Genomic DNA, 22,435 nt, shown 5'->3' with positions numbered 1-22,435 from the left:
TATTGCCATGATTTATTATTACCATCATTACCGTCACTACATTTAATTGTTTTACCTCCCAGGCAGATAAATGAGATAATCATATAAATATTTTAAATTAACATATTCAAGCTGGGCATGGTGGCACATGATGATAATCCCAGCAGTTGGGAGGCTGAGGCAGTAGGATCACTATGAGTTCAATTACAGTCTGGGCTACATAATGAGTTCAAGACCAGTCTAAACTTCAGAGTAGATTCTGTGTCAAAAAATTTTTTAAAATTCAAAAATTAAAACATTCAGGTAAAAACAACAAATGTAATACATTTTCCGTACCAAAATGAAGAAAACTACCTTAGTCTAGTAGCTTCGAAACCTTAAGTTTTGAAATTCTTCTTGGCTATCAAAGTAATGTAGATTTTGCTAATAAGATAATGTGAAAAGTGTTAGTTCAGCTCTGCTGCCTTCTCACTCAGGAAGAACTTTGAGAATGAAAATTTATGTCATTCAGTAGTGAGTTTGTAACATTCTTAAAACCAGAATCTGGGATTTAGATTAGATTATTCCACACACTTGTGTACTTCACAAGAAGAATCAGTAACACCAGTTCTTCAGCATGGTCTATTCCTAACACTGCCAGGAGCATCTACTAGAGGGCCTTTCAGACCTTCTAAGAAGAGCTGCATCCCGACGATCCCCTTTTGCCCTTCATATTCTTGTGCTTTTAGCTCTTCACTTACTATGAAGGGTCCCAACCCTCTGGATACATCATTATTTGCTCCAAAATCTGAACAAATCTGAAACATTTTTACTAGCAGTATATTGTTAGCTTAGACTAAACTTAAGTTTTGAACTTTTTTATTTTGTTATTTACAGATATCGTGTTGAAGTAGTAATTCCAGAATCATCGACTAAATTATCTGATTTCCTCTACCAGCCTAGGAACAGGATTACATGGGACAAATCATTAAAAGCATACAATGTGATACACAGCATTGATTCGGTAATTTGTTAATATCACACTTCTACTGAATGAGTATTTTTTAGTTTTATATCTTAATGAGTTTATTAAAATTATGTTTATGGACAACATTTTATACATTCAAATTGAGTTGAATTTTTTATAAAAGCCTTAAAATTTCTTTCTCTAGTAAGAGTTTACTTCTAACTAGCTGTATTTTGTTTGTAAGTACATCTGTTGGTAATGTATATGTTTTGTTATGAAGGAATTGAACACAGAGATTGATCTCCATTACAGGGAAGGTAAACAGTAAGCATACCTTGTTGATGAGAAATCAAGGCAGTTCAGATTATATTGAAAAAAACAGGAACAATGCAGATACCATAAGGGCTTATCACTAGCATTAAGAGTAAGAGTAAAGCACACAGAAACACTCTAATACTGTATAAAATGTGACACAGCTTACGAAGACTTTCAAATAATTATCTGACTTAAATAGCTATGAAAAGAGAGAAAAAAACAAAAAAATTAAAGGCAATCCGAGTAGACAATGGAAAACAAGTGAGGAAAAGAAAGAGGGACTATGAGAGGCAAGCAAGGTTTAGAGGGGAATCAAAGAAAGATAATAGGAGAGAACACAGTGGAAAACTCAGAAGAAAACAAATCAAGAAAATGGGAAAGAATGATACATGGTAAAGGGTAAAAGCAAGGAAAAAGAAGCAATAGCTCCCTCATTCATTGAGACTGCTATAAAAAAGGACCTAGAAAGGAAAATAATTCTGACTGTAATATATTAAAGTTTATTGTCCATTTCTGTCTCAGTTTGTGTTTTTTTTTTTTTTTTTCTTTCTTATGAGTCAGTTTGTGAAGAAATCCTAACTTCATTGGAATTCCTCCTGGAAAGGTGTTTATTCTCTGACTAACTCATTCTGAAAATACATGTTGAGCACCAGTCATGAAATATTTGCTGTTGTTCAGCTACTGGAATACAAGATAGAAAAGTCCTCACCTGCAGAAAGAATATATTTTAGTCAATAGAGGCATCATAAGTAAACATTAAAAAAGATATCAGATAATGAAAGTACTATGAATGGTTGGAATGGTAAGAACAAATACTATAAGGCCAAAGCAATGACCAGAAGGAGCTCACTGGTACCTAGTTAATCAGAAAATGTCTTTGAGAAGTATTTGGGTAGAAATCTGAATGATATAGACGTGAGGGAGGACAGACAAGAGACGATGAAGAAACAGCAGAGGGAAAACAAATGCAAACAACTTGAATTTTAGGGTTTTAGCAATGTTTAATGAAGAAAAACATCTGTGAAGTTTGAACCTAAAGAACAGGAAACAATGCGGTAAGAACTGAAATAGGAAAAGCAAGTGAAGTTAGGTTAGGTTAGGATCCAGTTCTGTAAAAATCTGATAGATTGTGGGGAGAAATTTTATTCTGTTTGGTAGGAATCCATTAGAGTGTTTTAAACCTGATTTGGGTGGGGTTTTTTTCTTCTTCTTCTTCTTCTTCTTCTTCTTCTTCTTCTTCTTCTTCTTCTTCTTCTTCTTCTTCTTCACTACTAAAAGAAGAACGGATTATAAGAGGGCACAAATAAAATTGGCAAGAACAGTTAGGAGAGTCTCATAGTAATCCAAAAGAGACGCATAGCAGCTTATGCCAGGATGGTGACAGAAGAGGAGGTAGTAAGTCAGGGGGCCCAACATACATTGTAGAGAAAGTCACCTGGCTTTACTGATGCAGGGAGAAAGCAATCAAAGAAGAATTCTAAACTGAATTGTAGTGAAGAATGCACAATTGAATAAGCTTGAGAAAACTCAAACTGTATACTTAAAAGGGGTGAATTTATATGTAAATTATACGTTTTCAAACAGGGTTAGGAGTATAGCTGAGTGGCAGAGTACTTGCCTAACATATGTGGGCCTGCCTTCCATCCCCAGCACAAGAAAAGTTAGTGCTGGGATTTTAGCTAATGATGACTTTATTAGGAAAAGGTAGTAAAAGAGACAGGAAATGAAACAAACTTTTTTCTGATTTTTATCGATTGCATTTGTAAACTTACAAACCTTTGGTTCTTTGAGTCTTCAACCCATCAAAAGTAAAAATTAGGCTCTGTGTGTGCTATCTGCCCATCACTTTAACATTTGCTTAGAACTGTGTAATTTTGTCTACATTTATTAAATTGATCTTAAAGTTTAGAAGGGAAGAAAAAGTACAGGAAGGCCAAAGAAGGTGAATCAGTTTCATCTTGTAGGGAGCCCCCAAAGTTCCTGTCAATAAATAATACATGTCCATGGCCTTTTTGAGATTTGAATCACAATTAAAAATCCAAACATTGGGCTATTTCATCTTTGTATGAATCACATCATACAGATTTCTGCTAGTGCTGCATTGCAAGTCAGCTGTTATGATGGAAAGACTGCTAGACTTGCCATCAAAAAAATTTGCCCATGATTAGAGCAGGTAATGTATAATAAAAGCAGGATTTGTACTAGGTTTCCTGATTCCAAACTCCAGTACTGCCCCTTCAGGTCAGTATTCCCTGATATATCTGAATAGCACTGTGCCATCAGGAAAACTACCTCACTTTCCTATTAATATTTATAGTATTCATCACCATGTGTTTTGGCTATTTACCCCATGAGTGAGAACAGAATTTCTGCTCTAAGAGCTGGCACCAGACAAATGAGTTAGCGATTCATTAATCACAGACCTCAACAAGAGGATGCACAATATCCTACAGGACCATATAAGAACATATTAAATAACCAAAGATTGTGGGAGATGGGCTTTATAGTATCAAGAGGGTGAAATGACTCTGAATTCTTGTAGGCAAACGTAATGGAGTTATTATTTGAGTAATTCCATAGGCTGTCACAGAGCAGAAATCTAACAAAGAGGAATAAATTAACTGTGCTGGTCCTTTTGATAGCAAGAGTTATTTGGCCAGTGGCTCTTATTTGCAAAAATGTAGGGAGAGAAACCTGCTGTTCTGACAATCAAGAACTATCAAGTTTTGCCAGACATCATATGTACTCATACAATGGTCTTTATTTTAGGCCTAATATTTCTGGGTGCTAAATTATGTATTTTTATTCTATATTTCCTAGCCAGTGTGGAGTAGTATGAATAGTATTGTAATAGGAAAGCCAAAAGACCTGGATTCTAATTCTGTACTACCTTAGATATATGATTTAATTACCGGGCTTCTAGATAAAACTGGAAACCTAGATGATCTAAAGATTATTCCCTGAATTTTCTACGAGTTGTAACTTTCATGCTCCTTTAACATTAAAAAAGCAGAAAGGCCAGGGATACAGCTTAAGAGGGCCAGGACTATAGCTCAGCAATATAAAGGCCTGCCTGGCAAGTGCAAGTTCCTAAGTTTGATCCCTGGTACCGCAAAAAATAAAAAAAAATAGAAAAGTAACATTAAAAAGGCAAGCTTATTTGGAGGTTTAGTCTTAAAATTTCAAAGCCTTGCTTTGTTGAAATAGAGGCTGTTCATATGAAATTCTTTGGGGAACAATATAAATGATAAATGTGAAATGATTTTTGTAATCTTTATGATTTGATTTATTACAGGGCACATTAATATGTCATACCATTACACAGAGTTTTGCCATGGGCTCAATCTCCCCCCGAGACTTTATCGACGTAGTGCACATCAAGTACTATGAAGGGAATGTGACCATTATCAGTTGTAAGTTGAGACATTTTGCCCACATTTGGAATCACTATGAGTCATTAATAATTTTTCCCTTTAATTCATAGTTTGGAAGAAACTATTTTAGCTTTTTTCCTTAATTTACTCAATAGGACTCACAAGTAACAACTATTATTATGGTGATGAAAGATATACTACCCAGTATATGAGGTGTCATATATAGGGGTCAATAATTCTGGCATTTCCTAGATTTTTATAGCATTAAACACTGCAGGAATGGATGTAAATAGATAATTTGCTTAAGCTTCAAGGCATTCAAGAATCCTAAGAAACAAAATTAATTGAACAAATTTTTATAAATTCTATTACTATTCTTAGTGCTTTTTACCTTATTCTGAACTTTGCTTTAAGCTAAATATTTTGCTTGCATTTTCTCACTAATAAGGAAGCTAAAGTTCACATAAATGAAGCAGTTAGGAAATGAAGCTGAATAGCTATAAAACAACTGAAACAAAACTCTTTATAATTTTCCAAGATAAGTGCAAACTACCACACTATATTCCTCACGAAAGGCCTACACCTATATGTAAACTATAAAAGACTTTAAAGAATAAAGCATGATCTCCATATTTTTGTGGAGACAGGGTCTTACTGTGTAGCCCAGGCTGGCCTTGAGCTCTCAGCAGTCCTCCTCCCTCCACCTCCTCAATTCTGGGTTTATAAGCAAGCGCCCACAAACCCAGCATCAATATTTTAAACAGAGAAAAATATTTTAATATTACTCCTGGCAGTATCATTAAGCCAACATAATAGGCTCTGTTAATACCATGATACAAAATGGAAAATTCATTCAACTACATGTTTCCTAAGCTAGTGTTTCATATTGTGTTCCTCCCCTGAACTGGTAACTTATGTTAAAATTGTAGAAAAAAAATCCATCTTCTCCACCAAGGACAAGATTTAGTTGCACAAAATAAGCAAATATAAAATATTTATGGAAAGAACATAATTATGAAACCATAATCAAATCACTCCCACTCCACATACAATGTAAACATTATACCACACAATTATTTCAAAAATTCTTTGTATTTTTAATATTTTGAAGTTAGTGACAAGAAATTAGCAGAAGAGGCAATGTTAAGTCATTCAACCACTTTATTTTAAAAAAAAGGATTAACAACAAAGCATTAACAAAATCTACAGACCACAACAGCACAACCAAATGTCCTTTCCTTTGTGGTTTCTTCTGCTTCAAATCTCAGAAAATAAATGAGTCTTGTAATAGTTTACCTTATGTAAAAGAATAACATCTATGCAAATGATAGTGTAAATATATACACAAATGTATAAACTAATGTTAATGCTGATAACTTATTTAAGTGTTATACATTTTTAAAAGTATGTTGCTGAAAGTAGTTTTTGATCTTCATTTTCATTTTTTAAAATCACGTAGCTAAAAGCGTGGATTTCCCAGGATATCCTCCAACTTCTGATTATATCCGTGGTTATAACCATCCTTGTGGCTACGTATGTTCACCTCTGAAAGAGTAAGTGTTATTTGCATTATTTGACAGTTTTTTAAAGATAGATTTGCTCATCAGTAGAAATATGTGCTAACATATATGATTGGGAAAAAAGCTTCCCCTAAATGCAATTTTAAAGAAACTTCTTCTGTTTGTTTTCAAAGAAACTTCTTCTATTTGTTTTCATCTTAAGTATAATCAGAATATATAGTTTTCTATGAAATACTATTTCAGGTTTCTGGAAGTAGGAACACACAAACATTTCCCTACATTTCAACTTTCCCTAATATTTCGTATTTCTCCATTAGTCGCTTTTATAAATTAGAGGAATTTTTATGAATTAAAAATAAATTTCCCAAGAACAATTCATAATTTATCAAAAGTGAATTCTTCACCTTGAATGGCCCATTTCCAATAGACTACCTGCTGAGACACAGACCTGCAGAATAAGTGTCTAAGACATACATTCAGATAAGAAAAAAGCTGCAGAAATCAGAAATGAGTTACTGCCTACAGGTGTCCAGCCTCAGGATAAACTGGCAATATGAAATGCACAGATTCTGTAAGACCATATGTTCTAATTCAGTGTACATCCCTTCACACATTCCTTAAGCAGTAATTCATACTAATGATATCTTATTTAAAAATAAGTGTAAGTTCTTATTGGTAAGATATAAACTATCAATACAAGAAAAATGAATTTGAAGCCAAAAGAAAATGAAAGATCTGTGTTCCTTAATGTTTTCTCTTCTGACCTATAAAACTAAAATGTTACATTGGTAAACAGAATCATTGGTATACATGATAAAAACAGTCACAGTGTGCAGTCCTTCCATTCATTTATCAATTTTGAGCGCATGGCCAAGATTTCATTCTCCAGAGCAGACAAGAACAAAATAAATGAAGGATTATTGCTCCAAATCAGGTAAGTAAATTGCTTGTTTGTGGGGACACTAGTTGGGAAGTCACACACTCTCAGCATGCTTCTCAGGTCAAGTGTCCTTCGTGAACTTTTATCAGCCTCTTCTTTCCACTACAAAACATAAAAGAGACAAGATCTCTAATCGTGGTATTCCATTCAGGATCTAAACTCTGCCTCATGTCCTGCTGGAATAAAGGTAGTTTCCTTCAGTTATAGAGAATGATACTAATAAAAAGTAATTCTTTTTGACTCTTTGTAGTCCAACATTTTGGACAGCCAAAATTTATGAACAAGGCATGCAAAACACATAGCAGTAGCAAATTACTCTGTGCTAAATCCTGGGGAAGCTATCTGACGTGTTGCAAACCCACAGTAAGTGCAAATAGAGATTTAGGATCGCATAAAATGCTGACACGTATTCCAATTCAGCCCTTTGAAGCACTGTAAAAATAGTCTACACTCTGCTTGGAGAAGGGCATGAGAAAATGGAGAATAACATGATTGGCTAGTGCAGTATCTTCATACTCCAAGAGAATTTTTTAAATTCTCCTTGCATGTTTTTATCAACCTTAAAATTTTCCATAGAATAAAACTGAAGAAAGGAGTATAATTTTTAGTATATTATAAATATTAGCATTTTTAAAGTAACTGTATCACTCTTACAAATGCATCAGTAAAATGTAACTACCATAATTTGAAATCCACCATTATAATATCCATTGCAAAATACACAAAGCTAGGGCCAGGAAAATTGCTCAGTGAATTAAAGCACCTGCTTAGACAGAGTACAGAGGCTGGGGTTCGATCCCCAGCTTGCCATGCCAGCCCCGCTCCCTGGGCACACTGAGATGGCGATTGAGACTAGGCATGATGGTACACACCTGTAAGCCCAGTACTTGGGAGGCTGAAAACAGGAGGATCACTATGAGTCCAATCTGTGTAGGGAGACCCTGTAGACCTTGTACTAAATAAATTTTTGAAAAATACACAAAGCTTTTAGCAATCTATGCCTCTTTTTTGAACTCACATTTTAACACCCCCCCACACACACACACACAATTGTATCCCAATGGAATAAACTTTAGACTTGGAATTAATTTTTAACATCTTAATTTTCTGTAAAAACAGTATGAATTTCAGCTTTTAAGTTTGTTTTCTGTGGCCAGTTTTTTAAAATATGTGCCTTCTAGAATAACTTATCATTACATATTGATCAAAATAAAAAATATATTACAATTTTTGCACATAATAAACATAAAGCAAAGTGTTACTGAAAATGCATTTTATCTTTAGCAAAACTTTGCATTTCATATGTGCCAGATGTTTTCTAAGTGGTTGCCACATATTGATTTAGTTATTCCTCACAAAAACCCTAGAGCAAGGTGGTGTACTGTGCCAAGCTTCAAAACACAAAGTGAAAGCCCAAAGTTATAGCACTTTCTCAAGCTTACACATAAGGAATAGCAAAGCTCAGCTTCAAACCAAGGCACACTGGTTCATGCATCCATAGTTCAACTTCTGTCCTCATTTCCTTTCATTGTGGATGGACATTACTAACAAAATAAGGTGACTTTTAGTACCAAGTCTATTCCTGTGTTTCATTTTATAAATATGAAAACTGAGAAACTTTGTTCACGAAAATAATTAAAATGAAAAGAATATAACTTGTATTTGATGCCTCAGAATCCTTCTGAATTAAATAAAATGTATTCCTATTGGCAAAAATATTTTAATAATCTATCAATTGACAACTCAGTTAAATTTGTAAATTTATTGATTGAATTGACATGATTCAGAATAATATTTATGACCTAGTCATTAGTCATTTGCTCTGACAAGTCATTTCTAATACATCAAATTTTCCTTTAGCATTTCAAAGATGTTTATACTATTTGCCATGGAAAAGCACCCTAGTTCTAGTCATTTGAGTGTATGTAGTTAAATATGTCTTTGCTTTGTAAAGCAAATGAGTTATTTTGAACAGGTTGAGCAGAAAGAAAACCCTACATTTCCATCAAAAACACAGATCAGGATAAGGGAAATGCATATACAAGTTGTTGCAGTTTGTGTCTATTTGTCCACGTGAAGTCTCATGTAGTTATGGGGCAGACTTCGAGAGTTTGTGATTAATCATGATCCATCACAGGGATTCTGGGTGTGAGTGCTACACCTGCCCTGGGGCAGATACTCTGAATGCAACATAATGGAGACAGGCTTGCTGTCCATGTCCACTGTTGCTGCTACTTCTCCTTTTTGCTCTATACTCTTTGCCTCCACCATGAACAACAGCCCTCTGCCTTGTGCCACCCTGCCTTGGAGCCAGCTGAGTATGGATAGAAACCTCCACTAACTGTGAGCTAAATAAACCTTTCCTTCCTTGATTCTGCGCATTGGGTATTTTGTCCCAGCAATCATAGAAAAGTAACTGAGACACAATGAATGTAAAATTTTATTCCCTCAAAAGTATTCAACTTCTCATACCACAGCTTGAAGATCATTGTGTTAGAATATAAACTATTAGTCTAATCTTAGCAGGCAACTTGGAAATAACATACCAAATGTTAAATATAGAAAGTTTGACCTAAATATTCTAAATACTTACAAAAGCATGAATAGATATATTACAAAGATGCTTTACTGCAGCTTATACTAAAAAATAAGCAGAACCTGACAGGCAGTTAAAGGACTATTAAAAATAGTACCAAGTACTGTAGATAACTATGAAAAACAATCTGAAGTACAGACACAGAAGGAAGGACAAGAGAGCCTATTAAGGAAAATAAAGCTAGCTGAAGAAAATATATCTTTTTTTTAACTATGTATATCTGTAGGTGTATTTATATGTGTATGTATAATATATAGATACATGTGGGGTTCATATCCATATAATTACCAAAAAATCAATAAAATTACAAGAAGGAAAAGGTGCCTAAACCTGAAGATTTTGAATCATACTAATATGTTATGGAAAGTTTGTATTTATAAAACTCAGTACAAGTCACATTATCTTTTTGCTTCCCCTCCTTCAGTAAGTATCTTACTATCAGCACTGTGAAAAAGAGTCAGTGGTGAATAAGAATCCTGCTCTTCATAAAATGATAAATTCAATGCACTAAAAATTCTTTATCTTTTCTAAACTTTTCTTTTGCTTACAGAAACCCAGCATATTCCAAACTAGTGATGTTTGTTCAGACAGAAATGAAAGGAAAACTGCCCCCATCAGTAATTGAAAAAACCATGCCTTCCAACTTAATAAACTTTGTCCTCAATGCAAAAGATGGACTAAGGACATGTAAAGCTTCATCAGGATGTGGGAATCATAACACCCATTCAACATCCCCGAAAAAGAAATAAGGTCATTCTACTATTAAATCATAAAGACTGTAAAAACGTCTAGTAAGTATAGTGTTACAGTTACTGAACTTTACTTCTCATTCAGCACTCGTAAATACTGTTAAATTATTGTAGACAATATTCTCTACAAATTAGTGAAGATACTTTATGAAAATATGAACTCATACAGAAAATAACACAAAGTCTAATTTTTAATTCCATATTACGATGTTAAATAACTTTTTTTGTTTTTTGTGTATGGTGGGGGGAGTTGGTACCAGGAATCAAGCTCAGGATCATGCCTCCCAGTCAGGTGCAGCACCACTGAGCTAGATCCTTAACCCATTTCTTTTTATTTTTCTTTTAAAAATGTATTTATTGGGGCCAGGGAGGTGGGTCAGTGGGATAAGCTCTTCCCTGGCAAGTGCAAGGGCCTGAGTTCAATCCCCAGTTCCACCAAAAAAAAAAATTATTTATTTTTGTGTGGAGATTTTTTTATAATCTTTATTGGTGAAGTTTAAATATACACAATGATCCTATTCATCATAGAGAATTAGTACCTATATGTGGTATATCTTTTATTTTAGTAATTTTATTGAGAAACAAATAGCAATGAGACAGGTTCAAAATCAATTAGTAGGACAGCTTCAATAATTAGTACACTGCATATTGTTGTCTTCATAGTGGTTATTCATAGTACAAGACACAGACATATCCTGTCCAAACACTGTTAGTACAAATCTTTCTTCTCATTGAATTAATATATGGTATATCTTGATTCTTTTTCCCAATTCCCTCCTCTCCCTTCAGCCTCTTTTCCACCTTGCTTACAAAGCGTTGTTTCCTAAATAACTGTTATTAATACACTTTTAGTTTTTGCTTTTGACTCTGGAAAATGCTGTGTATGCAATTATTTCATAGGAAAGCAAATACATTCAGAGTCAGCATTAAAGATAATATACATTTTAAATTGTTTTAAATTGAGGATCGTAGGAGACTCGAACATAAAAATTTTTTAAAAATTCAACTAACAGGTTGAAGATATGGCTGAGTACTTGCTCTAGGTTCCATCCCCAGAATTGAAAGAAAAACAAAATCCTACTAGAATATCTGACCAGGGATATTTAGTCTGCACTCCCACTTGTATCAGCAAGATACGGGTGGGAGACAATGTAACCAGCACTCCACTTCCCTCTCCTCTCTCATGGTGTCAGTGGGCTTATGTGCTCACTGGGAGGCAATACCAATATACAGATGAATGTTTACTTTTGTTGTGAAGATTTTAACAGGGCCAGAAAGGAAGATGAACTGCCATCTCATTTATTCACATTGAGTTTCACTCAATGCTCTGCTTTTGCCTGAGTGTTGATAAATATTACATGGCCTTACACTATACCTGAATCCTGAGGTTGCCTGCTAAAAAGGCATCAAGGGTCCTTCATAAAGAAAAGAATGGAAAAAAATTTTTAAAAAGAAGGGGATGGGGGCTGCGGCTCGGCGGAGGGAAGATGGCGGACGGCGTGGACCACATAGACATCTACGCGGACGTGGGCGAGGAGTTCAACCAGGAAGCGGAATATGGTGGGCATGATCAGATAGATCTGTATGATGATGTCATCTCCCCATCTGCAAATAATGGAGATGCTCCAGAAGACCGGGATTACATGGGTACCCTCCCGCCAACCGTTGGCGATGATGTGGGAAAAGGAGCAGCACCCAATGTTGTCTATACGTATACTGGAAAGAGAATTGCATTATATATTGGAAATCTAACTTGGTGGACAACAGATGAAGACTTAACTGAAGCAGTTCATTCTTTGGGAGTAAATGATATTTTGGAGATAAATTTTTTTGAAAATCGGGCAAATGGCCAGTCAAAGGGATTTGCACTTGTTGGTGTTGGATCTGAAGCATCTTCCAAAAAGTTAATGGATCTTTTGCCCAAAAGAGAACTTCATGGCCAGAATCCTGTTGTAACCCCGTGCAATAAACAGTTCCTGAGTCAATTTGAAATGCAGTCCAGGAAAACTACACAATCAGGACAAATGTCTGGGGAAGGTAAAGCTGGTCCTCCAGGAGGCAGTTCACGTGCAGCATTTCCACAAGGTGGTAGAGGACGGGGCCGTTTTCCAGGGGCTGTTCCCGGTGGGGACAGATTTCCTGGGCCAGCAGGACCAGGAGGGCCACCCCCACCTTTTCCAGCTGGACAAACCCCACCACGCCCGCCCTTAGGTCCTCCTGGCCCGCCTGGTCCTCCAGGCCCTCCTCCTCCTGGTCAGGTTCTGCCACCTCCTCTAGCTGGGCCTCCTAATCGAGGAGACCGCCCTCCACCACCAGTTCTCTTTCCTGGACAGCCTTTTGGGCAGCCTCCGTTGGGTCCACTTCCTCCTGGACCTCCACCTCCAGTTCCAGGTTATGGCCCCCCTCCTGGCCCACCACCTCCACAGCAGGGACCACCACCACCTCCAGGCCCCTTTCCACCTCGCCCACCTGGTCCACTAGGGCCACCCCTTACACTTGCTCCTCCGCCGCATCTTCCGGGACCACCTCCAGGTGCCCCACCGCCAGCTCCACATGTGAATCCAGCTTTCTTTCCTCCACCAACTAACAGCGGCATGCCTACATCAGATAGTCGAGGTCCGCCACCAACAGATCCATATGGCCGAGCTCCTCCATATGATAGGGGTGACTATGGCCCCCCTGGGAGGGAAATGGATACTGCAAGAACACCTTTGAGTGAAGCAGAGTTTGAAGAAATCATGAATAGAAATAGGGCAATCTCAAGCATTGCTATTTCAAGAGCTGTGTCTGATGCCAGTGCTGGTGATTATGGGAGTGCTATTGAGACATTGGTTACTGCAATTTCTTTAATTAAACAATCCAAAGTGTCCGCTGATGATCGCTGCAAAGTTCTCATTAGCTCTTTGCAAGATTGTCTTCATGGAATTGAATCCAAGTCATATGGTTCTGGATCGAGAAGACGTGAACGATCAAGAGAGAGGGACCATAGTAGATCACGAGAAAAGAGTCGGCGTCATAAATCCCGTAGCAGAGATCGCCATGATGATTACTATAGAGAGAGAAGCAGGGAGAGAGAGACACCGGGACCGAGATCGGGACCGAGAGCGGGACCGAGAGCGGGACCGAGAGCGGGACCGAGAGCGAGAGTATCGTCATCGTTAGAAGCTGAAGGAAGAGGAACACCTTCCAGGATAAAAGTCTTCATGGGGGAAAAGTGACACTTGTCCAGAAGTTTGCTTCTTGTGATTGAATGAACCTGTAAGGATTCATGGATAAACTGAACAGGAATAGATCTGAATAAAGCAAATCTGCATAAATAGTAAAAAAAAAAAAAGGATGGGTAAAAATATACTATTGTTATAAGTATACTAAACATGTGATGTTGACAAAGAAGGATAATTCAGTAGAGGATAGTGTGACTGCAAGTGGTGTTGGAGCACTTGGATATGGAACCTTATACCATAATAATTCAAAATGAAACAGAGTTCCACCCTAGCACTGATCTTGGAAGGAGGCAGTAGTCATGGCGATGGTTGAGCAGATGAGAGTGAACATGGGCAAGTGCTCAAGGGTATCAACCAGTATAATCCTGAGAACCTGGCCACCCTGGAGCGCTATCTGGAGACATAAGCCAAGGAGAAGGCCTGTGATCTGGAAGCCAACCTGGCTGTCCTGAAGTTGTGCCAGTTCGACCCAGCCTTCTTTCAGGCACAGTCACTGCCCAGATCCTGCTGAAGGCCCTCAACAACCTGCCCCACACCAGCTTCACCCTGTGCAAGTGCATGATCAACCAGGCTGATCAAGAAGAATGACCTATTCCATCAGATTCTGTACCATGGGGACTTGCTGGAGACTTGTCACTTCCAGGCCTTCTGGCAAGCTCTGGATAAAAATATGGACCTCCTGGAAGGTATAACTATCTTTGAAGATTCTGTCTAAGATGCTCAGGGATCTGTCAGACAGACAGCTGAAGGTGTGGATGAGCAAATACAGCTGGAGTGCAGACAAGTCAGGGGCAGATTTTCATCTGCAGCCAGGAGGAGAGCAGCAATCCCAAGAACATCATGGAGAAGATCAACTTTGACAGTGTGTCCAGTTTCATGGCCTCCTCCCAGTAACTGCAGCCCTTTAATAAAGACTTGTTGGTTCAAAAGAAAAAAAATCATGGTCTTATATGCAAAATATACCACCACAAAACTTTTAGGAGAAAATCTTCATAGCCTCAGGTAGGTACAATTCTTAAACATGACACCAAAGCAAGATTCTTAAGATGATCATCAAAATATAAAATGTATGCTATGTGAAAGACCTTGTAAAGATGATGAAAAGACAAGCAATAGACTGCAAGAAAATATTTGCAAGGCATTCTGACAAAAAGTGTATATGTACCATACATTAGGAGCTTTTAATGTTCAACAGTTTAAAGAACAACCCAATTAGAAATGGCCCAAAGATGGAGACATTTCATTGAATGGAAAACTAAGGTGGTAAATAAACCCATGAAAAAATATTCAACGTTATTGGCCAGTAAGTAAATGGAAATAAAAATCAAAATGAGATGTCACTACATTTTCAGAATGGCTAAAGTTTTAAAAATATATAATAATCTAAAGTATTAGGAAAGATAAAAAGCTGGGTCACTCATTTTGCAGACAGAAATGAAAAATAGTATTGCCAATCTAGAAAAGTTTGTCTTACATAACTAAGCATGTATTTACTATTCCCCAGAAAATGTAATCATTATCCTAGAAAAATAAAAATGTTCACACAAAAACCTGTTCCAAAGTATTCATAGGCACCTTATTCTAATTAACCAAAACCTGAGAACACCATGTAAATCCTGGAATGGGCAAATATTGTGGAAATCCATACATGAAATACTATTGAGCAAAAGAACAAACATTCTTTTTTTATTTATTTATTTATTTATTTATTTATTTATTTTTGGTGGTACTGGAGATTGAACTCAGCACCTAGTACTTGCCAGACAAGTGTTTATTCTACTGAGCTACCTCCCCAACCCCATGTTTATTTTTTTGAGACATGATCTCACTCTGTAGCCCAGGCTGGCTTTGAATTCACTGTGTAGTCCAGCGGGCCTCAAACTTGCAGTGAACCCCTGCCTCAATCTCTCAAGTGCTGGGATTGTAAGTGTGCATCACCACGCCCAGCAAGAACAAACTGTTGGTACACACAATAATTTGGATAGTGTCTTAGTTACTCTTCTCTCGTTGCTGGGACAAATACCCAACACTCAAATTAAAGGAAGGAAATATTTATTTGGCTCACAGTTACTGGAGGTTTCAGTCCATACTCATCTGGGTCCAATGCAGTACAGCACACAGCAGAAAGCAACCTTTCATGGTGGTGGCAAAGAGCAAGAGCGAGGGAGGGGTAGCAGTGGCTCAAGCAGCTAGCTTCTCTTCCCACCTTACATTGTAATGCAAATTACCTGCCCCAGGGCAGGTGCTGCATCCACACCCAAAGCAATCAATCACAAACTCCAGAAGCCACCCAAGACTGCATGAGGCTTTGGGGGGGACACCTAGACACAAACCATAACAGATGGTCTCAAAGAAATCATATTGAATTGGCAAAAGCCAATCTCTGTCCTGCTGCAATGCTTGGTATGGTTGGATTTGTAAATTTCTGTGTAAAAATATATAATTGTTTATTCCAATTTTTTAAAATATTTTTTGATTTTTTCTTCACATTCTGTAGGGATTTAAAGTTTAACATAACGATACTTGATGGAGAATACCTCTTCCATGCTATGTCTAGGATATTTGATATTCAGACGGATGATGAGGTTGAGCTTGACTGCTTGTGTTATAGAGTAATAGTATCATTGAGCTGCTCTTCCGGAGGGTTGACAACTATTTGCAGACCAAAGATTGGAGAAAAAGAAGGGCTACAAGGACAGCCAACATTTTGGCCCTGGCCTTTCAAGGTCAGTGAGGACTCAGGACATAAGAAAACCTGTACTCTGACATCCTATAACTCAGTGATGTACCAAATTTTCTGATAGGGGAGATTGTAGGGCCACAGAGGGGGGGGGTAGTAGATGATGTGGAGTGTGCCTAAGGAGAGTCACATGGGAAGAGGACATCCTCTCAGGCTTTCACAGAGAGTAGGTTGGTCAGGCAATGGCCATGGCTCATACACATGGCTGACACTGACAAAGGATCTACAAACTGTGGTACAGGATTTCAGGCTAAATCCTGGGGGGATTTGACTGATCTTGTCAGACACAAAAGTTGTATTTCTTATTATATGGCTCTTGCTTTGTCTTAGTCTTGACCATCCAGCAGAAAAGTATAGTAACAAGGTATGAGAAGTGAAACCATGTTAATATGCTGAGCTGTGGGGGGCTTGGGTCAACAACCTCTGACATTGCCAGTCCTGCAGATGGCCCACTACTATTATGAACTTCCAGAGTATATTGAAGTATTTTGCTGAATTCACACATCTACCATTTTTGAATGGCAATGGAATATTCACCTCTGACAAAACTAAACAAAAGGATACAAATGAAGGACCATTTTGTATCTGTATGTACAAAATAGGATGGATGTGCAGCTGCTTTCTCTTAGTTCAGTGAGAAGAGAGATTTGTACTGGTGGTGTTTGGATGGGATGTCATGTGTGCATCTTGTGCTGTGGATGGCCACTACGAGGACAACAATATGCGATGTGTTGATTGTTAAAGCTGTCCTATTGATCAGTTTTGAAGATTCTCATTGCTGTTTGTTTCTCAATAAAATTGATGGAAAATGAAATAAAATAAATTTTTTAAAAAGCCAATCTCAGAAGACTAAATAATGTATGCTTGCATTTATACAACTTTATTTTTTTAAGACAAGGTCCTGTTATTCTAGGCCTTGTTATAAAATCCTGGCTGGACTTGAACTCAGGCTTACTTTAACAGTTATACAATATTCTTGAAATGACAAAATGATAGAAAATAACTCAGTTATAGTAACAGAGGTTGGCAGGAGGCAAGAAAGAAAATGGTTGTGGCTTTCCAAGTGCAGGAGAGTCTTCATAAAAAATGTGTTCAGTGTCCTAACTGTAGTCATATGAATCTACACATGAGATACAATTACATAGCACACACACAGAAATAAGTATAAATATGTGGTATCTGAATAAAGTGATAGTTTGAATAAATGATATCAGCTTCCTAATTGTGATTTTGTACTGCAGTTACCCAAAATGTTACCATTGAGAGACTGGGTAAAGTGAGTGTGAAACCACTCTGTATTGTTTCTTACAACTACATACACATCTACATTTATCTCAAAATAACTTTTAAAAAATGGAGGCCAGGTGTGGTGGCAGATACTTGTAGTCCTAGATACTTGGGAGGCATAGGTGGCAAGATCATTTGTGCCTGCAAGTTTGAGACAGGGCTGGACAAAATAGTGAGACCCTGTCTTAAAAACGTAAATAATAGAAAAATCTATCCATGAAAACAGTGGGTCATAAAACTAGAATGATACCTCATAGTTGATAACATTTTTAAAATTTGATTTTAATTACCTATCATATTGATAAGTTTACATTAAGATCACAAACCTAAATTATCACTTTTCTGAAATTTTGGTTTGCAAGAACATATACAGAACTCAAAAAAAAAAAAAGACTCCCTCAATTTAAACACCAATCCAAAAATAGGCACCTGAAATGAATACATACTTATCAGATGAGGAAATACAAATGACAAACTATGAAAAGATGTCAACATCACTGTTCATTAGATATAAATTAAAACAACACTGAGATTTGCTCTCATCCCAGAAAGAATGGTTATCATCAAGAAATAACAAATGCTACAGGAGCTGTAGGGAAAAAGGAACACTTCTCCACTGCTAATTGGAGTTTAGGCTGGTAAAACCACTGTAGAAATCAATGTAGATATTCCTCAAAATACAAGGATTAGAGGTCCCATTTGACCCAGCTATTCCCCTTCTGGGTATCTTCTCAGGAGAATTACAAACATCATACCACAGTAATATATGTACCCCCATGTGTATATTAACACAATTTGTAATAGCTAAATCTTGGAAACAATTCAAATTCCCATTAGCCAAGGAATAGATAACAAAAAGATGTGGTCTTTTTATATAATGGAGTTCTACTCAGCCATAAAGAAGGATAAATTGGAGACTTTTATATGTAAATGGATGCAACTTCAGACCATACTTGTGAGAAAAATCAGACTCACATGTAAACATAAGTGAAATAAATCACATGCACATGTGTAAATATTACATAGTCTCCACAGAGTGAGAAGTTGAAAGAGTAAGAATAAGAAAGATGCAAAATGTACAACATATGTTGTGAAATGTGAAGAAACTGTTCAAAAAGAAACACAAATGAACAAGGGAAAGGAAAAAAGGAGGGAAAAGATATATATATAGATAGATATAGAGATAGAGATAGAGATAGAGATAGAGATAGAGATAGAGATAGAGAGATAGATATGCAAGATTGTTAAGAGTTATACTACTAATTTCTCTTAGTTTATTAAAAAGAGAGGTTTGTACTGATATTGTTTGGACAATTAAATGCCTATCTTGTACTCTAATTTAAAGATAACAATATACAATGTATTAACTTCTTACCCTTGTCTTATTTTGGAATTTGAATTTTTCTTCTCTTTAAAATTAAAAAAAGAAATTAGTTTGAAGAGATCTGATGATTAATTAAAAAATCAGTTCAAAATTGAACTGTAAGAAGATAAGTACCATTCTAATGAAAAATAATTAGATATTTCCAAAGTAAAGTCATTTCTGATACCTCTAATAATCACCTTCTAGGTTAAAATGTTTGCCTTCTAGCCACCTTCAGAGAGAAAGAATGTAAAGAAAATTAGCAAGCAGGGAGAAGAGCACAGTGCGGGGAGCTGAGAGAGATGTGAAAATACTGAGGTTGACAAATAAAGATAATCTCTGCTTTCTGTTCCCCAATCTTTGAATGTTTTTCATCCTAAAACTGTAGGTAATGGGGAGTATTTTTCCTTTTATAATAAATTTTCAGGAGACATAATTATAGATGCATTTATATTATGATTTAAGATATGATTTTATCTTACTGAATGTGCCACTGTGTTAAGGCATTTCCTTAGCAATGGAGCAGACACCCACTATTTAAAGAGGCTTGGCAGCAGGGAGTAAGAAAACAATCTTAAACCACATCTCAAGTGATCCACTCCTTTCCCCAGACTCAGCTCTAAACAAGAGACATTTGGGGGACATTTTAGACCTAAACATAACATTCTGCACTTGGTGCCCAAAAGTCTCAAGCTTGTCTCTTTATGCAAAATGTGTTTAGTCCATCTTTAGGAGATGACAAAATGTTTACAGTGCTAGCACTGCTGAAAAGTCTAATTCCAAAGTCTTCTCTGAGACTCAAGGCAGCTTGAGCTTTAAGCCCTTGTAAATTTCAAAAAGAAAGTTAAACTATTTCCAGCATACAATGACTCATGGCAAGCATTCCCATTTCAAAAGGGAGGAATGGCCAAATAGGACTCAGACTAAAACGACCAAAGATCAGTGGGCAAACCTTAAATCTTGCAGTTGCATGTGCAACACACAGGGCAGGCTAAAGTGAGATATAATAGCAAAAGGCTGGGTCATGGGAAGACAACAAAACAGCGCTCTAAGAAGGCAAGGTAAGATGCAAATAAATTTATTAAGAAAAACAAAGGAGACTTCAATCCCTGGTTCCACCAAAAAAAAAAAAAAAAGACAAAAGAAAAGTCCCTGCTCACCTTGCGGGGTCCTGAACAGTCTGGGTGAAGTTTGGCTAGGTGACAACACCCTTGCTCAGTGGGCTCTACATATCACTGAAAGTTCTAACAGGTTCACCATCATGGCTACAGAGATTTCTTCTACTCCACAGAGTACAGTTTTGCTCAGTGTCTGGTGGGAACTTACCACAAGTGATTTCATAAAATGTCCAGTTAGTACTTGAGCTTCCTAATGCAGAGTTCAAAAGTTCAGTTGCTCAGCATTCCTGAATTCCTCAAAACCAACCCAGATACAGGAAAGGATTTGTTTACTTGGTACATTCCATTCTCTTTAAAGAATTCATTCCCTGAGTCACAGTCTAACTTCCTGCCTCCATCATAACTCTTATAACTATAGCATTGCCAGTTGCAGCCCATCTGGCCTTTTAGGCTGGCTCTGTTCACTGTCTGCAGTCTTCCTCAGCAGATAGTCCATGTTCCTGGAATAATTTAAATTCCTGGGGCAGGAAAAGGGACATAGCTCAGCAGCACAATGATTGCCTTGCAAGCATGAGGTCCTGAGTTCAATCCCCAGTACCAAAATAAAATAAATTGCTGGGGCAGCTAGGCATAGTGGTTCTTGCCTATAATCCCAGCACTGTGGAGGCTAAAGCAGGAACATCATTGAGAATGAGTCCAGCCTGGGTTACATAGTAAGGTCATGGCCTGCCTGAACTACATAATAAGAAAAAAAAAAAAATTCCTGGGGTGTCTACTGCACCTTTGGCTTCCCTGTCATAGCTTCATACATTGTTCTCAGGAGCACATTGCCCATTTTCCCAAACCTTTTAAGTTCTGGGCAGAAGCCTTCATAACTACACAATGTTTGCATTCTGCATGTCTATAAATCCCAAGCTGGAGCACTAACATGGCCCCTTAGACCTTGGGTGCAGTGGCCTTGGGGTGCCCAGTGGATGAACTTGGGGAAGCACCTCCCTCTGTGACACTGAATGAGCAGGGTGTCATCGGGCTCTCAGAGTAATGTCTTTCAAAGGTTTTTACAGGACTACCCTTGTGCCTGCAGAGGTGGGAGTCGGACCTATCCTTATATGCCTTCAAGTTGTCTTTCCTGCTGTCCTTTTTTTTAAAAAAAACATGGTCTTGCTATGTAGCCTAGTAATTCTAACCTCAGCCTCTAGAGTGGTGGAATTATAGGTGTGTGCCACCATACCCAGATTGGCTTCTTTTTAATATATTAATCATTCTTAGGACATTTAACAGTTCTTTCAGCAATCACTCTTTCTTTGTACCCAACTTTGTAGATGCTTCTTTCTGGTAAAATTGCAAACTTTTCACTCTTCATTCTCACTGTAAATCTTGCTAATGGTGGTCATCAGTACCCATGCCACAGCCTGAACATTGTAGGCTGAATACTCTCCACTAGATTAATTAGCTACCACCTTTATATTGAGCCTCACACAAAGTCTTAGGATATGAACAAAACCTATACAAATTCTTTCATAGATTAAGCATGGATGGCTTCTAATCCAGTTTCTCAAACAGAACTCATTCCCATCTGAAACTTCATAAACCTGACCACTATCCATCCACTATTCATATTCATCCATCAAGATCTGCTTAGATCATTTCAAGGTTTTCTAACCCACATCTACAGATCTTTCCAAACTCCCCTGACAAACCAGTTACAAAAACTTCTAATGGTTAGGTACAGTTAGACACACTAACTCTGGTACAAATTGCATGTATTAGCCATCTTCCTGGCACTGGGACAAAGTACCCAAAACCCACAATTTGAAGAACAAGTTTATTTGGCTCACAGTTTCAGTGGACTCAGTCTGTGGTAGGCCGGCTTCAAGACAGAAATGGCCTGCCCGAGGACAGCTGCTCACCTCGCTGCAACTAAGAAGCTGAGAGGGAGAAGAGCTAAAGACAAGAATACACCCTTTCATGCCCCCAATAACCCATCCCTTCTGACCAGGCCCCACCTCTGCATATTAAACTTCTAAGGGACATTTTAGATCAAAACATGTCACTTTTGCTATTTTCAAATTCACTATCCTCTTAGAAGAATGTGGATCTTTATCCACTCACTAACTCCACAAACCCATCGATCATTGAAGTAAACATTGTAATACACAAGGGATGATCTAAATATCTAATGAATGTTAAAAGTATTTGTTACAGGGGCTGGGGAGATAGCTCAGTGGAATAAGCACTTGCCTGGCAAGCTCAAGGACCTGAGTTCAATCCCCGGTTCCACAAA

General features: G+C 37.4%; 2 protein-coding genes and 1 pseudogene across 6 annotated transcripts in view; all 3 read left to right on the top strand.

Annotated features, from left to right (window-relative positions):
• Stard6 (StAR related lipid transfer domain containing 6) overlaps positions 1–22,435 on the top strand; it is a 29,055-nt gene that overhangs the window by 6,260 nt on the left and 360 nt on the right. For 4 of the 5 annotated variants that reach the window (XM_023715000.1, XM_023714995.1, XM_004623729.3 and 1 more), the window contains 4 exons: positions 856–982; positions 4,536–4,653; positions 6,074–6,167; positions 10,221–10,461. In XM_023715000.1, the coding sequence (XP_023570768.1) occupies positions 856–982; positions 4,536–4,653; positions 6,074–6,167; positions 10,221–10,419 (538 nt within the window). In that variant the 3' untranslated portion in view covers positions 10,420–10,461. The remainder of the gene's footprint in view (positions 1–855; positions 983–4,535; positions 4,654–6,073; positions 6,168–10,220; positions 10,462–22,435) is intronic. The other variant, XM_023715008.1, reaches the window with a different exon arrangement.
• On the top strand, positions 11,894–13,620 carry LOC101587603 (cleavage and polyadenylation specificity factor subunit 6-like). Its single transcript, XM_012514786.2, is given in 2 exon segments — positions 11,894–13,486; positions 13,488–13,620. Coding segments are annotated over 2 exon segments (1,674 nt in total). The 5' UTR covers positions 11,894–11,906; the 3' UTR covers positions 13,582–13,620.
• LOC101587217 lies at positions 13,943–14,537 on the top strand (annotated as a pseudogene).

Source organism: Octodon degus, unplaced genomic scaffold (assembly GCF_000260255.1).
Source record: "Octodon degus isolate 3935 unplaced genomic scaffold, OctDeg1.0 scaffold00003, whole genome shotgun sequence".
NCBI classification, from domain to species: domain Eukaryota; kingdom Metazoa; phylum Chordata; class Mammalia; order Rodentia; family Octodontidae; genus Octodon; species Octodon degus.
Note: the sequence above shows the minus strand (reverse complement) of the source record. Positions and strands in the feature narration are given on the sequence as shown.